The 17,354-nt window shown below is 39.3% G+C and overlaps 1 protein-coding gene across 2 annotated transcripts in view; it reads right to left on the bottom strand.

The window, feature by feature from the left end:
- The window catches only part of PTPRO (protein tyrosine phosphatase receptor type O), a 203,105-nt gene that overhangs the window by 88,895 nt on the left and 96,856 nt on the right, over positions 1 to 17,354 (bottom strand). For both annotated transcript variants that reach the window (XM_036454558.2, XM_045587797.1), the window contains exon 2: positions 6,352 to 6,625. In XM_036454558.2, the coding sequence (XP_036310451.1) occupies positions 6,352 to 6,625 (274 nt within the window). The remainder of the gene's footprint in view (positions 1 to 6,351; positions 6,626 to 17,354) is intronic.

Below are 17,354 nucleotides of genomic sequence, written 5' to 3'. Positions count from 1 at the left end.
TAGGACATGGCATCGAGAGTATAGCAATAAATAAGGTGGAAACTCATGAATTTATAGTAGATGGATTTGTGTAGAATTTCCTATTTGTAGAGTGTTTGTATGTGTGTTCTGCAGTATTTGCAACCACTATCTTTAGGACTACTAGCTGAGGAGATATTTCCCCAGTCTCTGAACAATTGTTTTTACGTATCATTTGATCTATTGAGAAACGGATTCTTCTCTCTAAAGTGGGCACAACATACTGAAAGTTCTCAACCAGTTAAATATTAATCAGATGTCAGAGCCTAAGGGTTGTGAGACTCTTTTGAACTGGCCTAACAATGTGTTTGTGCTAAATTTATTCTTTGCCATGTTTCTCAGCTTTCTTAGAAAGTGCCAGACTCAGAACAACTACAGAGAAATATCAAAGGACTGCCCCAGGGCCAACTGCTTGGTCATTGCTTATTTTGTCAAGACAGTAAATGACTACAACAAAAGGTCCCGTTTTATTCTCAAGAGCAACGCATCAACTCTATGAGTAGATGCTACAAATGTTTCCTAAACTTTTAAGGAAAGCTTCTCATTAGAAAAAATAAAGATGGCAAAATTACATCACCAACTAACAAATAATGATCATTTTAGAGCTCAAAAGTAATCTCAGTCAACATGTATTTGAATTCCCTCTTTTTTTTTTTTTTTTTTGAGGAGAAAGCTGAACCCCAAATCTTACTTCATGTCTAATGTCATAGAAATATTTGTGCATCAATACATAGTTTTTATATTCCCAACCTATGATCCCTTTTGAAATCTGAGATGATGTAATTGAGCCTTTAAGAATGGGACAGAAAAGGAGAGACGGAAACCATATTCAGTTTTACTCTTTAGAAATCAATACCAGTTTCCTCTTCCGCTTAGGATGTAGAAAACTGCAAGTCAATCTCATTTCTCAACATCCAACAACAAGAAGAAAAAGCAAAATAATTCATGAGATCATAACTTTTTAGGCATCTCTCAGAGAGGTAAGATTGCAAGGCAACCAAACAAAGTAAACTGCAGAACCCTCCGAGGACTGAAAGGACACTAGGTTTTACCTAGCTGAGCATGACAGGAGGAGTTCAAGCAGAAAAGAAGAAAGTAACTAAGATTTCAATGAATTCATAAGGATGAGTATATTCTCCATGACAGTGTAGAATTGCTCCATCCAGGAAGTTAGTTACTAGCTCTTTAGGGCTATTTAAATTATACTTATGAAAGAATCCACCAAGATGAAATGAAATTAAGAATTAGTGGTAACTATACTGGATAATGCAGATATAGAACATTCCCATCACCCCAAAGTTCTAGGACAGCGCTGGTTTAGAATGACAGGGAGTCCCAGACACAAGTTGAGTCCATGGTCTCTCTCCAGCTCTGCTCTCATGGGGGCCTATATCAGGTGCTCATGAAGAATATTGAGGGCAAGAGAACCACCCTCTGGGGTACAGGCATGTAGATGATGATTGGGCTACTAAAAGATATGGGGAAAACCCTTTCTTCATCCCCAGGACCTTTCTTGAATACAAAACAGAAGCCTTATGGCATTAGGGAGGGGCAGAGAGATCTTTCCCTCCCAGTTTTCAGGCAATGATACCCCAATTTAAAAGATACCATTTCCCAGGAGAGGGGCAGAAACTCTCTTGGACTCTTTGTTCATGATTGATACAGAGTAGGGTTCTGCTACTACCTGGGAGAGGAAGGAAGCTCTCTAACTTAAGACCTTCCCCAGCTTTAAGGTAGACTTGGTGGTAAAAAGTAGGGATGCTCAGAATGCCGTAGGGTCATAGGATCTGCTTAAGCCTGAGGCTGGATCAGAGAACAAATCCTCCCCTGCTCCCACCAAAATCTTAGCCCTAGTAAGAAGCCATCCATTGTTAGGGGAGGGGCAAAATCATGGACCCCTTCTGTGGTGCAGGTTGGTGGGGCTCACTGAACCCCAAGTCTACAACTGGAGACTGAGAAATCCCCAGGACCACTACTGGCACTCCCTCTGGAGGACTTTGAAATCCATGAACTAATGGCGATTAATGCCTTTAACCCTATTCAACTAATGACTGAGTTGACTCACCTCCACACTAACAGCTTGGCAATGCGGTGGGGTTAAACTTAACATTGTAAATACATTAAGCGTAAATGCTCTAAACTTGTATTATCAAAATTGGTAATTGTTACCTATTAGGTCTAGTAATAATTAATGTCGTTTCTAATACTTTTTTAAATCGAATTTATTTAAACAATACAACAAAATTTAATCAACAATATAGTTGCCATTGTTTTCTACTACTTGTGCCCAACACTCAGGAACATTTTAATCCCTCTGTTGTAAAATTCTTGTGATTTTGATGCAAAAAATTCAGTCAATGCATTTTTGAGGCATTCTTCATTATTAAATTTTTTTCCAAGAAAAAAGTTTTGCAAAGAACGAAACAAATGGTAATCGGAAGGGGCAATATCAGGAGAATATGCAGGTTGAGGGAGAACTTCCCATTCCAACTGGCGCAGTTTTTCAGCAGTGATTCTTGCAGTATGCGGTCGTGCGTTATCGTGGTGAAGAATTACGCCCTTCCAATTAATCAGCGTGGGTTCTTTTTCTCTTAAAGCTTGGGCTAACCTTTCCAATTGGGCACTATACACTGCACTTGTAATGGTTTGGTTAGATGGTAAAAGTTCATAATGAAGAATTCCTTTAAAATTCCACCAAACACACAACATCACTTTTTTCGCATGCAAGTCAGGTTTTGGCGTGGGCTGCGGAGCCTCATTTTTGTCCAACCATTGAGGCTGCCTTTTCAAATTAACATACAGCACCCATTCTTCATCTCCGGTAACAATTTGCTCTAAAAACGGCAAACGGTTTTGACGAGAGAGGAGCGAACTGCAAATTGTGACTCTTTGATTACGGTTGTTGTCGGTCAACTCATGAGGAACCCATTTTCCAAACTTTTGGACTTTGCCAAGTGCACGCAATTGATTGGAAATTGTTTTTTGTGAACAATTTAAAGTTGTCGCAAGCTCTTGTTGGGTAATTTGAGGATTTTGCACCAAAAGAGCTTGAAGAGCTTCTTGATCAAAATTGGACACACGGCCTCTACCACTCTTGTCATCTAACGAAAAATTTCCCTCGCGAAATTTCTCAAACCAACGCTGGCATTTTCTGGCGCTAACTGCATCTTGACCAAGAGCACTACAGATGTTTTTTGCAGCCTCACTTGCTTTTCTTCTTAATTGGAACTCGTAAAGCATGCAGTGCCGAATATGCTCTTCATCCGCCATCTTCTTAGCCCTAGTTTTGCAACAAAAACCAAACCAAACACAAACTTTTCCAAGCAAAACTTGTTAATTGCATTTCACACGTTCTGTAGATACCACGTGTTTGAAGGTTATGTCAATACAAGTCAACGCCAAGCAAGATTTTAAATGAATGTTTAAAAACGACATTAATTATTACTAGACCCGATATGTAAGGCTATTGAGCGCTCAAAATGAAGCTAGTATAACTGAAAAAGCACATTAAAATTTTTATTTTATTTAATTTTAATTAATTTATGTTTAAAATGGAAAAAGTGTTATTTTGTTTTTATATTGATTATGTTAAAATAATATTTTGAATACAATGGATTATATTATGTTATTAAAATTAATTTTACCTTTTCAAAAAGTGTTTAATTCTTTTCTACCTGAAAATTTCATTTTATTTTTTATTTTATTTTATTTTTTATTAAATTATTATCTGTATACATATTTTAACATTGCCCCTCCCCCTCCCATATATACCCTTCGTCTCCAGAGTTTTGTGTCCATTGGTTGTACTTATATGCATGTATACAAGTCCTTCGGTTGATTTCTTATCTCCCCCTCTACCTGAAAATTTATTGCTGTGCAATTAACATCCTATTTTTATAGGATAGTGCTTCAATTAAAAGGCAGAGGCTTTCCAGATTGGAATAAAGCAAGATCCAACTCTATGCAGTCCACAAGAAACTTGCTAACATATAAAGACATAAGTAGATTGACAGTAAAAATGAAACAGGTATACCATGATTTAATAAAAGAAAACTGAAAAGACTATATTAATATCAGACAAAATAAACTTCAACACACACAGCACATTACTTGGGATAAAGAGGGACATTGCAAACCATGAAATGCTCAGCTCAACAAGGAGACATAATAACCCTAAAAGTGTTTGCACCTACAACATAACAACGGAGCATCAAAATATGTAAAATATAAACTAAGAGAAATGGGAGGAAAAATAGACAAACCCACAGAGGTAGGTGGAGACTCCCACTCCTCTATCAAGAGTTGTTAGTACAAGTAGACAGAAAATCAAGAAGGATGTAGAAGATTGGAATAGTTAGGTCAACTAAATTGACTTAAGTGCTCACAGCATATACACCAATATTGACTATATTTGGAACCATAAAACAAATCTCAACAAATGTCAAGTGATTGAAACCACACAAGTAATTGATTGCACAGCATTTAATAAAGAATCGCTAAAAAGATCTCTTCAAAACTGCTAAATTTTTGGTCATTCAGCAGCGCACTTCTAAGCCCACATGTCAAAGGTAAAATCACAAAGGAAAATGGAAAATATTTTAAACAGAACTCACTGCAGGTGCTAAAATTTCAATGAAATATTCTAGAAATATTCTAACCAAATACTGACTATCAAATTTCTTTATGAGTCATCAGCTGAAGGTTGACTCCTCCAGCTTTGTCCAATCAGAAGTGGCTAAGTGCGTGCTAATGAATGTTGAGTCAGCAAGTCCCTATCCTTTTATTTTGTTTTGTGTTTTAGTCTTTTTTTTTTCCTGGCTCTTTCTCCTACTGTTTTCTTAACTAAATTGAATTTAGTATTTACTGATCACCTATTAAGCATAAGGTTCACACTAGATACTTATGAAATTGCTAGAGGCCTGGTGCACGAAACTCCTGCATGGTAGGGTCCCTAGGTCTGGCCTGCGAACAAGGTCAATCAGGTCCTTCCTTCTCCCTGCTGCCAGCTGGGGCCTACTGTGCTGCCCCCTGGTTGTCATAGTGGGCAGTCAGTCAAATTCCTGGTTGGCCAAACTCCCAAGGGGATAATTTTCATATTAGCCTTTTATTATATAGGATGAACATGAGTAAAACAAAGCTCCTGATTTCAAGGAGTTGTATTATATGTATTATATACCTAGATCTGATGCCTGGATCTATTAACTCCCAGTTCACTTTTTCTGAAACTTGTTTAAGACAGCATTTTACCAGACAAATGCTTCCTTTGGTTCAACTAGGTCCTAGATTAGTTCATTATATCTGTAAACCTTGAAAGTCTTGGGTTTGTACCATTCCTAATTTTTAGGACTCATTACGGATCTTGGGACTCTGCCAAGTAAAACTTAAAAAAAAAAATTATAGACATGTTAAAAATACGTCCTCTAGCTTGATTCTGAGTTCTTGCTTCTTGGAGTTTCTCTACTTTATCCCAAACAAAAATATCACTGTGTCTTTTTCCTTAACTACTGACAGAATTATCACATGTTTCTGGTATTTTAAATATTGCAGCCACCACCAAAATATTTGCAGTGGAGATCAAAAAGAACTTTGTTGAGCCATTAAATTACAGTGATAAACTCTACCATATAATATATGTTTTTTCCCCCACACCTTGACATACACAGTAGAATTGCATCTTAATTTGAGATTAGGTATTAAAGTCAGAGTAAAGTCACAAATAGTTAAAAACAAATCCTAAAAATTTCCTAATATCAGCACTAACTTTTTAAGGCACAGGCTACTGAAAGTTAAAATGCCAATGATTTTTCCCCCTGGCATTTTCTTGGGCACTGGATGCCAATGCTATTAGGAAGATGAGGTGGGGAATAGTGACCGATAAATAATGATATCTTTTTCTCTCTCTCAGCTAAAAATGTAAAATAGAATTTGAGCAGGCTAACTATGAGAATAAATTAATGTCTCAAAAGCCAAATTGCTTAATATGAGAATAAATGTTATGGAAGACAAATAGCTTAATTATGATCATACTCTTCTGAGTTACATAGTAGAAAATTACATGGTCCAATTATGAATCTAAAATTGTCATTCAGTCTTAAAATATCTCATTAAGGCTTAACTTTAAGTTTTAAACATTTTTAAAATCAAAATATAATAGTGAAACTTTATCAAACTTCAGCAAGAAACTGTATACTTAATATAAAGCAGAACTTTGAATTTCTGTGATTTGACTTCCCCTGTGCTTGCCATTCTGTGCTGATTTCTCTTTTCATTAGAACCCCGTGAGAATACAGATAAAGAAGAAACTCAAAGAACAATATTACACTGGATGCTTACTTGTTAACACAGTGATTGATCTGGATGGCTTGGTAACCGCATGCCCATTTACCACTACCAGAGTGATTATATAATAGAGGCCGTGATAACTGGCCTTAAAGATAACAGGAGGAGGGAGAGTGCTGTTGAATTGCTCAAATTCGAAGAAGTAACTTTTTGATTCACCAGTTATCTTCACAACATACACAGATGATGGGCTTGTGACATCTGAAGCTTCTAGAGAGACAGCGATGCTATTGTCATCTTGAACAGTTACGTGGAGTGTTGTAGCATTCTGTTGAAGGAAAGAGAAAGTACGGGAATGGAGGTCAAACTCAGATCATTGGCAGTAAAAGTATGCTGAGATAATTTTCCCAAAATGAATGTGGTCAGCATTACTTTGTAAAATAGAGTTACACCATATACAAGGAAAGGCAGAAAGAGAGATTAGTTCTCTTCCTTCTCATGATTTTCTCAGGATTTTACTTTGAGGGTTCTTTTTCATTGAAAAGCTCCTTTCAGTTCATGGGTCGAGATATGTAATAAACACAAGATGTACATCATGGAAATGAGTAAATAATGACTGAATAAAATCATCATGGCATTCAACTTCCAGAGAGGCCCTTGTTCTCAGCTCTGCTGGAGGGAGACATGCTGTGGCAAGTCCTAGGAGCATTCTAGAAGAATTTCTCAAGGCAGTGATTTCCTCTCTCCCTTCTCACCTGTCAACTCTAAATAATAAAAGCCAGTATTGAGACACCTGTGGTAATCCTCCTCATTAAAGGTTAGCCAGTCCTTAAAAATAGAAGCTAAGAAGCTCTTTGAAGAAGAGACTAGATGGAGGATTCACAGCACATATGAGAATGGGGGCAGACAAAGGACTGAAAGCTTTGCTTCAAGTTTCTAGGTAAACATTTATGGACAGCATTTGGAAAAGCATTTGTGTGGTTGGTTTAACTACTTCTTCCTGATTTTTCCCCTAAGCTACACAGGCAGGACCAGTCCTTCAGCTCTATGGTCTTAAGTAAGACTCATACACTTTATACCACTTGCTGCTTTGTTTTGAATTTATCTTCTGGGTATGCAGTAGCCTGAGCTCTGAACTTCCTAGACTTCTATGAACGTGGGACAGAAAAACTGCTGAAACTTGTTAAGGACTTACACGGGCCCAGAAGCTAACTAAGCCAGGCAGTCAAACACAGTCATTTCATTTAGTATTCAAATGGCCTCCTAAGATGGCATTATTATTTTCATTCTTAGCTCCTAGTGGAGGAAACTGAGGCTCAGAAAGATTAAATCACTTGACCAAGATTGCACTTCTTGTTTGAGCTCTTAACCACTGATTTACACAAATCAAAATTGAGTTCCATATATGTTTGCCTTCCCCTTTTGACACATTGAGTTTGACACACAGTTTACACTGATAAGTGTTAGTTAAATGAATGGGAAAAATTGCTAATTGCATTAACTAGAGGTGGGCATTTGCCTCTTAGATTTCATCTACTTATTATTAATTTTGGTACCACACATATTGTCAGAAGACACATCAAGTACATAGAATCTAGCAGTACCATAAAAGAGACTATATAGACCAAAAAAAATGTCTATTTTCCTTCTTGTTTACTTTTTTTTAGAAATCTAGTTCTTACAGGTCCTAGTACTTTAAAGAGTATCTTGCCAATAGCAGTTTGATTCTATGTCAATATTTAATAGACTTAATGGTGTTCATGATAGTCTAAGGACCCTAGACCTAAGTCCTTTAAGGGCAAGGACTGTATCTTATCTCTAGCTGCATATCCAGCTCCAGGACCCAACAGGATTGGCCCACCACTGAAACCATGAACCCACACATGCATGCATAGATGACCAGTGCCTGGCTTGAAGTTGTTGCCTGGCTTGAAGTTGTCCCCTGACACATGCTAGGTGCTTTGTGACCTGGGTAATTCTTAACATTTACAAATGTCCCTTTACCCACACATGGTCTTGCCCTCAGACATATGGGTAGGTTTTTAATATTGAGTTCTGTACTTGTTGGGGAAGGTCATGGAGAGGACGCGACCTCTGGTTGACTTGAGATCAGGACCTCTCTTCACCTTCTCTCATTTTCTGGGAAGTGCATTCAGCTTGTCTTTTGATTCCCAGAAGCTGCCCACACTTATAGATTTGAGACAGAAATGTGGTGTTGCTACCAACTTAATGGTATACATGACTGACCCCATTGAAATCCTCTCCTGTTTATGACTGAACCCCTTAAGGAAATCTAAACCTTTAAGATTTGGTGGGCTGTGTGAAGATCTACTCATCTTGTGTGGTCCAAAACAAACTTCTTAAAGGTAAGTCCCCTTGCTTTTGAAACCTGTCACTCACCAATCTGGGTGATTTGCCTTTCTTCCATCTCTCCCTGCCCTCCCTGTATAGGGCTTGTTTCCCATCACACCTGGAGGTTCCTCACCAGTTTGCAAATCAAGAGTATTTTGGAGTCAAACATATAATGTGGCCCCTTCCATACAGCCATGCACTGCTGTATGGAAGGGGCCACATTATATGTTTGATGATGTTGTGGTCAACAACAGACTGATATCTAATGGTTGTCCCATCTATATATATATAAAAGCCAAGTGACTGGAATGACCAGAACGGCTGGAAAGACTAGAATGATCGCTTGCTAATAACATGCACTGCCACCAACCAATCTCCTTTGGCCCCTCCCCCTGGACACCTCCACTCCCAATCTACCCCCCCACCATGCCCTTGATTGGGTGCAGAACTGGCTGGACCCCACCCATGCATGAATTTGTGCATTGGGCCTCTAGTAAGATTATAATTGGGCTGAAAAACTTTTATTGCCTAGCTAGGGGTGTCGAACTCAATCAGAGAAGGGGCCAAAATCTAAAATCCAGCCTAAATCGCGGGCCGAATGGTTTACTGAACAGTCATAAACTGTCATTGTGATGGAAACGCAGTGGAGTGCAGTGATGACAGCGCTGTGCGGGCCACATTGCAAGGCCTGGTGGGACGAATTTGGCCCGCGGGCCTTGTGTTTGATACATGTGGAGCTAGTGTGGACTATAGTTGTGACATGGTAGCCTTTGTAATATTGTAAGGCCTCAACACATTACTTATATGTTTGTAGTGATGCTGGTGTAAACACACATACTACTGCATACAAGTACATCACATACAATTATGTACAGTACATAATACCTGATCATGATAATTAACAACTATGTTGCTGATTTATGTATATACTGTTTCTACATTTTATCATTATTTTAGGGTGTACTCTTTCTTTTTTTTTAATATATATTTTTATTGATCTCAGAGAGGAAAGGAGAGGGAGAGGTAGAAACATCAATGATGAGGGATAATCATTGATTGGCTGCCTCCTACACACGCCACACTTGGAATCAGGCCTGCAACCTGGGCATGTGCCCTAACCTGGAATCAAACCATGACCTCCTGGTTCATAGGTTGATGTTCAACCACTGAGACATGCCAGCTGGGATAGGTGTACTCTTTCTACTTATAGAAACATTTGCTGTAAAACAGTATGCTGTGTAACACCAGCAGCAGCCTCATACACTGTGCTTTATTCACTCTGGCATTGTTTTCTACAGTAACATGCTGTACAGTCTTGGAGCCCAGGAGCAATAGGTTATACCACACAGGCTAAGTGTGCACTAGGCTAGACCACCAAGACTGTAGGAGGGCACTCTGATGTTTGCATAGCAACAAAGTTCCCTAATGACATTTATTTCTCCTGCTCGTTTAAGTGGTGCATGACTCTATGGCCAGTGGCCTGGGTGGATTGAGAGGCTAAACCAAGCACTGAATATGCAAGAACATGAAGTCTGGCTTTTATGCGTTATTTGTTATAGGAGTTGATTAGCTCAGAAAACAACAAGTTTACAAGCATTATATTTGCATTTATTAAGAATCATTCACTCCATATTTTAATAGGCAATATCTGAAAGTTTTATGATGATGGAAAGAATAGATTCAATTTTATAAAGTGTTTAAGAAATGTATGCCTAATGTGTCACGATGCTTTGTAGATAATGAATCTTCCAGGGAAAGGAAGCTAATCTTCTCAAATCAAAGGATAGCTTTGGAGATCAGCCATGAAATCAGCATTGGCCCCTGGCTCCCAGGTTGCTAAAAAAAAATAAAATAATAATAATCAGGTGGGCTAATCAGGTTCAGGTTCTGTCAGCAGCACTAATGAGAAGAAGGCATCAGGCCAAGTGCAATCTAGGCATTGGGCCTAAAAGAAATGTCGTCATACTGTTTCTTCTCTGGCCTCTTTGCTTCAGCTTTTCCTAGAATCTATATTTAGAATAAAATTCTGAATATATACTTCATGCACATAATCCCTGCTGAGATGTAGAGCAAGAAGGAAGAATTAAAAGTAACAGAAATGGATCTGACAAATTTAGGCAAGGCTAACACTGATTTATTTGGTAAATTAAAAAATATATATTTAAAATATTTTCCCCTACCCTGAGAATGAGTAATAGTATTATTGCTTGACTCTAGAGTGAAAATAGTTTCACTAAAATTTCCTTTGCATAACAAATTTTAATATAGAAATTTCTCCGGTCCAATACCCTCATTTCACACTCGAGAGGACAGTCGTGCAAATTAATGTCAGGACAAGGTCTGGGATCTACATGTCATTGGTACAACTCTTTCCTGAACTGTTTGAGGCAGTGAGAAGGGCTGGGGTGCCTGGCTGCAGTGGAGGAGGAGGAGCCAGGAGCTTGCTACCTGTTCCATAGCCTGGAGACTACCGAAGCTACTGAGATAGAGTGGGCAGCATTTAAGAAGAGAAAAATGCAGGATGAGTTCCTAGAATATGGGACAAGGAAGAGGACAGGCCACAGATATATAACAGTCAGAAATCCTAGGAAGTCCTCCAACATCCCTGGCAAATTTAATTACTATTATCTATCGCCTAGAGGCCCAGTGCACTAAATGGTGCACAGGTAGGGTCCCTAGCAGCTGCTGACTATAGTCAGGGCTTTCCCCTGCTGTCAACTCTGGCTGCCAGCTGCCGGCTGCTGGCTGGGGCCTTCCTTCTGGTGGTCAGTGCATATCATAGAGAGTGATTGAACTTCTGGTCAGTTGAACTCCCAAAGGGACACTTTGCATATTAGGCTTTTATATATATAGATAACCAATCTGAACCAGGCTTTGCACTGCAAATTTTATGTGTGTGTTTTTTTCTTTTATTCCTCATAATAGTCTTCAGACATGAGAGTTACTTTCCCCATTTTATTCATAGAAGTTAAATAATGCACTTAAGAGCATAGCAGTAAACTTGGTATCAGAGAGCCTGAGTTTCTATTTCTTTTTTGCAATTATACCTATTACTTGTGAGAGCGCAAGGACCTTCTAACTTCATCTTCTTAATTTACGAAAGGGTGGTAATTCCTGTAACTCATGGGGTTTTTGTAAAGATTAAGTGGTTTTTATAAAAATGATAACAGTATGAAATCAATATGTATTAGTTGTATTTCAAAGGTTATTATTTTAGTTAAGCCTCAAATCACTTAATGACCTTTTAATTATGGAGGTTGTATACACTTTCATTGAACTAACTTCAAAACTCTATGAGATTCTTAATTATGTCCACTGGATATTTTATTCACCCAACATTGGAAAGCTATCCACTTGTTAATTCAATAAGAAACCAACATTAGCTAAGTGCTAATTAGTGGGAAGGAGCATTCTCCTCTAGTTTCAAGTATGTACAGATGCCAAGCTGGAGACACCAGTGTCTATCATTTCTGCCCCATGAAGATTAGCTGCTGGAGAGAGAGGACATGGTCTCCATCATTCTAAGGCCCAGCCACTGTGCAGTATGGGGACATAAGTGAATAAATCTTGGTTTATGGGTTAAGTTTTTGAAGCTGAACTTTCAAACATTCAGCCAAAGATGCTGGTCAGTACAAGAGAATTTTTCAGTGCTGTAGACATAAAGAGAAGGAAGCAATTAATTCTGCTTCTGCAGATGGGCCTGAGGAAAGGCTTCAGAGTGGAAGTAATACTTGAAAATAGTCAGGAGTTTCCCAGGGGAACAAAGATCAGGAAAGTAATCTGGAGGAGGGGGGAGAGATCCCACAGTCCTCTGGAAGGGCTGGATAGTGGTACGATGCTCAGAGGAAAGGGTTGATAGCCCCATCCATGATGTGCCTAGTTAAGGAATTTGGATATTGTTTTAGGCCAAAAGAAATCATAAATTTTTCTCAAAGCAGAAAAGTGACATGATTAGATAGATCAAAGTTTAGAAAGAGCAATATAATTAGGAGTATGGACCAGTGGAGCTAGGAATTTGTGGGCTGGGTCCATCGAAGGCCAGGAGACAGTAAGGAGGCCTTGGAACAATTCAGGCGAGACATGATGAAAGCCCGAGCAAGTGCTGGGTGCACCAAACCTGCCTGCGTGACGTGCCTCTAGAACATTACCAATGCTCCAGTTGGCAACCCAATCAATGATTAGACTTATTAGAGGGCATTTCAGAAGGAACACTTAGAAAACTCTGCTGTGCTAAGGTTACCACATAAGATGTAATGGGATGCTCATTTTTAAAAAATGGTAATATTAATGATGTCCGGTACTTATAGCTATAAGCACCTCGGATAGCCATGATCCTCTGCAGACATTATATAATTCACCCACTTAACCTCCCGTCTCTTTCCCAGGAAACGTTTTGCAGCAAGATATTCATTCTTTTTAGTTCCTTCAGAAAGAGCCAAGTCCCAGAGCTGCCCTGTCAGAGCAGGGCTCCTCCTGGCATTTCCTTAGAATTATTCACAGCCTCTTTCAAAGATTGTCAGAGCACGATCCGATTGCGGATCTCGAAGGCTAAAATTGGCTTCTTGAATCTTCCATTTTACATGCATTTGTTCTTCAGATATGTTTTGAGCAACAGCTATGGATGCAACTGTGGATGCAACTCTGTTTGGAAGTAGAGAGAAAAAGACAGGTCTAAAGTGCCTTTGTCCTTTCTGGAATTGTATCTGATAATAAGAATGATAAGGATGATGATATAATAAATACCATTAACTTATGTGGTGTTATTATGTGCTGCCAGGAACTGCTCTGTACCTCATACACCAGGCCCGTGATAAATGCTTGCTAAATAAATATGTTTACAATCAGCAGTGTAATGCCAGACTCCTTTATATGTGTTCAGACTCCTTCATATGTGTCCTAAGTGTATCTTTTTAGGGAGAGATTGTCAATTCTCTCCCTTTGCCTAGTCCACATTCATGTTTGCTCTGCCTTTCATGTTTGACATGTTCAGATACATTCATTTCTGTCTTAACAGTTTCATAATGCAGAGCCCTCATCTCTCATGCCTCTTGTTTGGGAAAAGGGTCCAAACTCAAATGTCAGGTTGGTGATGTAAGTGTGAGAAACAGTCAAGTTTGAGAGGATTGAATGATGGAATAGTTAGCAAATGGGGTGGAGGTACCTGCATTGTCTAAACGCCTCATTAAAAAGCACAGTTACAACAAAATAAAGCTATACTGGCCCAAAACACACACAACACATTTATAGGCAAGCCTCAGCCCATAGGCTGTCACATTACAACCTTTGAATTTTTAGCATTGTCATTTCCTTGATCAAATAGCTCATCTTAGGACTTTCAGCTTCCTACTCTTTTGTTCTGTCCAGCCAGAGTGCAGAGTGATAATTAAGTTTTGCTACTCGTGAAGCATTAATTTAAAGTAAATACAAAGGATGTTTCCTTAGCAAGTTGCCATATGTGTGTGTACTATATATAGTACACATATACATTATATATATATATCACTCTGAAGATATATATCTATAGTAATAAAAGCATAATATGCTAGTTAGACTAGATGACTTTCTGGTCAAAGCTGGGGCTTCAAGGAGAGCCCGGGTGCTAGAGGGACGCCACTACTGGCAACTTGAGGAAGGAAGGCCTACTCTTGCATGAATTTTGTGCATTGAACCTGTAATATATATATGCTAATATATAAAAATCCAGGGGCTGTTATGACCAACTGAAACAACCAGATGGACAACCAAACACAGACTACATAGGCTAACAGGAGGGTTAGTGAAGGATGACCAAATGACTGAAGGACAGGCTGTGTGGGGCGACCAGGCCAGCAAGGGGGTTAGTGAGGAACGACCAAATAATTGAACAGTAGGCTGCATGGGGCAATCAGGCTGGCAGGGGCAGCAGTTGGGGGCAACAAGGCTGGCAGGAGACAGTTTGGGGCAACCAGGCCAGCAGAGAGGCAGTTGGGGGAGACAAAGCTGGCAGGGGGGACAGTGAGGGATGACCAGGCTGGCAGGGGGGGCAGTAATGGGGCGACCAGGCCGGCAGGGGGGGGTTGGGGTTGACCAGGGTGTCAGGAGGAACAGTTGGTGGTGACCAGGCTGGCAAAGGGGGGCAGTTGGGGGTCACCAGCAGGGTGGGGAGGGGGACATTGAATGCGACCAGGATGGCAGAGGGGGCAGTTAGGGGAGATTAGGCAGGTAGGCAGGTGAGCAGTTAGGAGCCAGCAGTCCCAGATAGTGAGAGGGTGCAGGCTGAGCTGAGGGTAGCACCTTCTCTACCCCACCCCCCACCCCATGCATGAATTTCATGCACCAGGCCTCTAGTATAAACACATATGTATTAATGAGTAATTATATTAGATTTCCAATATGGATTTGGGGTGGAAGCTCTGCAGAACTCTTAATTCTGAAGATTAAACAAAACATGCTTGAGGAAAGACTTTAACCTGGCATTTTTAATTGAAAAGAAACTGTTGTGAGGAAAACATGTGCCAAGATATTGTGACATATAGGATGAGAACATTAACTGTATGTAACATTTTATATTTCATAAAGCACTTTCAAATACATTTTCCTCATTTGATCCTCTAAACATCCTATTAAGTTATTATCTCACTCCACAGATGGAAACACCAAGGTACAAAGAAATTAAATGGGTTTTTCAAGGTTTCTCTATTATAATGTGGGGGAGCTGGCATTCAAGGCAATTCTTCAACTACACATGTTATGACTCTATTACTCTGCACTCCCCAGACTGTAAGATCCTGGAGCCAAAGTGATTTCCCAAATGATGCCTTTCATATCTGTATTTAATTGATTGTGATCTCCCGCAGCACAAACCATGGCTTATTTCTCTCTAGAGTCTAGGATATGGTTGATAGATGCTCAAAAAATGTGGTATCAGGAAAAATATAAATTTGGAGCTACAAATAAATTTTGGAGATAGTCAAACCTGGGCTCAAATTCCTTGAGCCTCACTTGCTTGAGATAAATTACGGAAATGCTATAATCTATTACAATGAGGTTTTTGTGGGGTCACAAACAAGATTATCTGTGTGTATTTCCTAGCCCAGTATGTGATATCTAGTAGATCCTCCAAAAAAAAAAATAAAAATAGCTAACTGTTGTTACCAAATTTATAATCTATGGTTTCTCATTTATTTTCTTTGGGACATATAAACACTAGAAATTGTATATTTTTAGGTCATTAATGCCATGATTCATATATCATTCAATAACCATTAATTTATTCAGCAATCAATATTACCTGCCCTTTTTGTGGCATTCTGAACAAGAGAAGCAGGCATTTCTTTTGCTGTTATGCCAGTGTATGTTATGCCTGTGCTGTATGCCTAAGCTCGCTGTTTGACTGAAGGTTACCATGGGAACAGTTTCTGGGACCTACTGTGCTGAGAAGTTCAGGGACCTGGGATGCTGTGCCTGGCTGATGATTGACGTGGGAGGAGGTGGGTCCACCCTTCAGAAAGGCACAGAACACAATTGCTCTCCACAGTTCAATGGTCTGGTAAATTCCAAAAACATGGAACATTTTTCTGGCTCAATGTGTTATGAAAAATAAGGGTTCCTGACAGGTTAATTCTGCCTGTGGAACAAGTGCTAATATTTTCATAAAATGAAGCACTGACAAACATAATTTTGGCTGATTAAAAAAAAATTCTCCAACCCTCTTCTATTCTTTGCAGTATTTATAGTTTTAAGATGGTTTTACTTCGGAAAGATGCTTGTAAAAATGTAGCTGTCCCACTTCTTGAAAGGCATTGTAGAAGATGATGGTGCTAATCATTTATTTGAGAATGGATGAGTTCAGTCAAATTTCCCCACAGGCATGAAGTGTGTCTCTGACTGTGACACCAGTTAATTAAAAATCCTGATGAGAGCTGACAGAGAGTGCAGTCTCTTACCAACCACGAAATTCACAGCATATTGAGGTGTGTCCCTTGTGACCTTTTGTAAGCACCGAGCTTTCACTCTCCTCCTTGTTGAGTTGTTAACATCACTAATAACAACACTGTCACACCTTTAAAGCAAATAGCTTCTTGTACCCTCCACCATCACTGGAATTTAATGGTTTTCCTAAGAGTCTGATCCCTCCATTGCCAGATAAAAGAAAGCTTAGATATTAAGGGAGATGAAATGCAATATTTTACATACATGCTTTGCTCGCTGTTGACCTTCAAGAAGTTCTCAAAAATTGAGTGTCTACTGTGTGCCTGATGCTAAAGATATGATGGTTAAGAAAATAAATTTGGCCCCTGTCCCAGTAATGTTGGTAATCTACATAAACAGAGAGGAAATACACCGTGATAAATGATTAAATAATAATGAGTGGGGAAAAAGACATTGTTAAGAAATGCATGATGATAAAAGAAGGTCTAGCAGGAGGATCTAACCTAGAGGAAGTAGGAGACTACACAGGTAGTCTATAGGTGTCAGTAAGAGCTGGCCTGGTGATGAGTTGGAGAAAGAATAGGATCGCTAAGGAACAGTGCAGATGAAGACCTGGGGGCTGGAGAAAGCATAATGGATTTGAGAAACAAGAATAACCTCAGAATGGCCAATAGTGGAGATGAGGTCATGGGCTGCTTTGTAGGGCTTTCTAAAAAAGTTGAGGCTTATTGTTAATGGCTATGGGAAGCCACTTACAGGCTATTAAGCAGGGGAGTAAAATGATCAGATTTGTG

Source organism: Pipistrellus kuhlii, unplaced genomic scaffold, assembly GCF_014108245.1.
Source record: "Pipistrellus kuhlii isolate mPipKuh1 unplaced genomic scaffold, mPipKuh1.p scaffold_m20_p_3, whole genome shotgun sequence".
In the NCBI taxonomy this organism is placed as follows: Eukaryota; Metazoa; Chordata; class Mammalia; order Chiroptera; family Vespertilionidae; genus Pipistrellus; species Pipistrellus kuhlii.
This window is presented reverse-complemented; position numbering and strand designations above follow the sequence as displayed.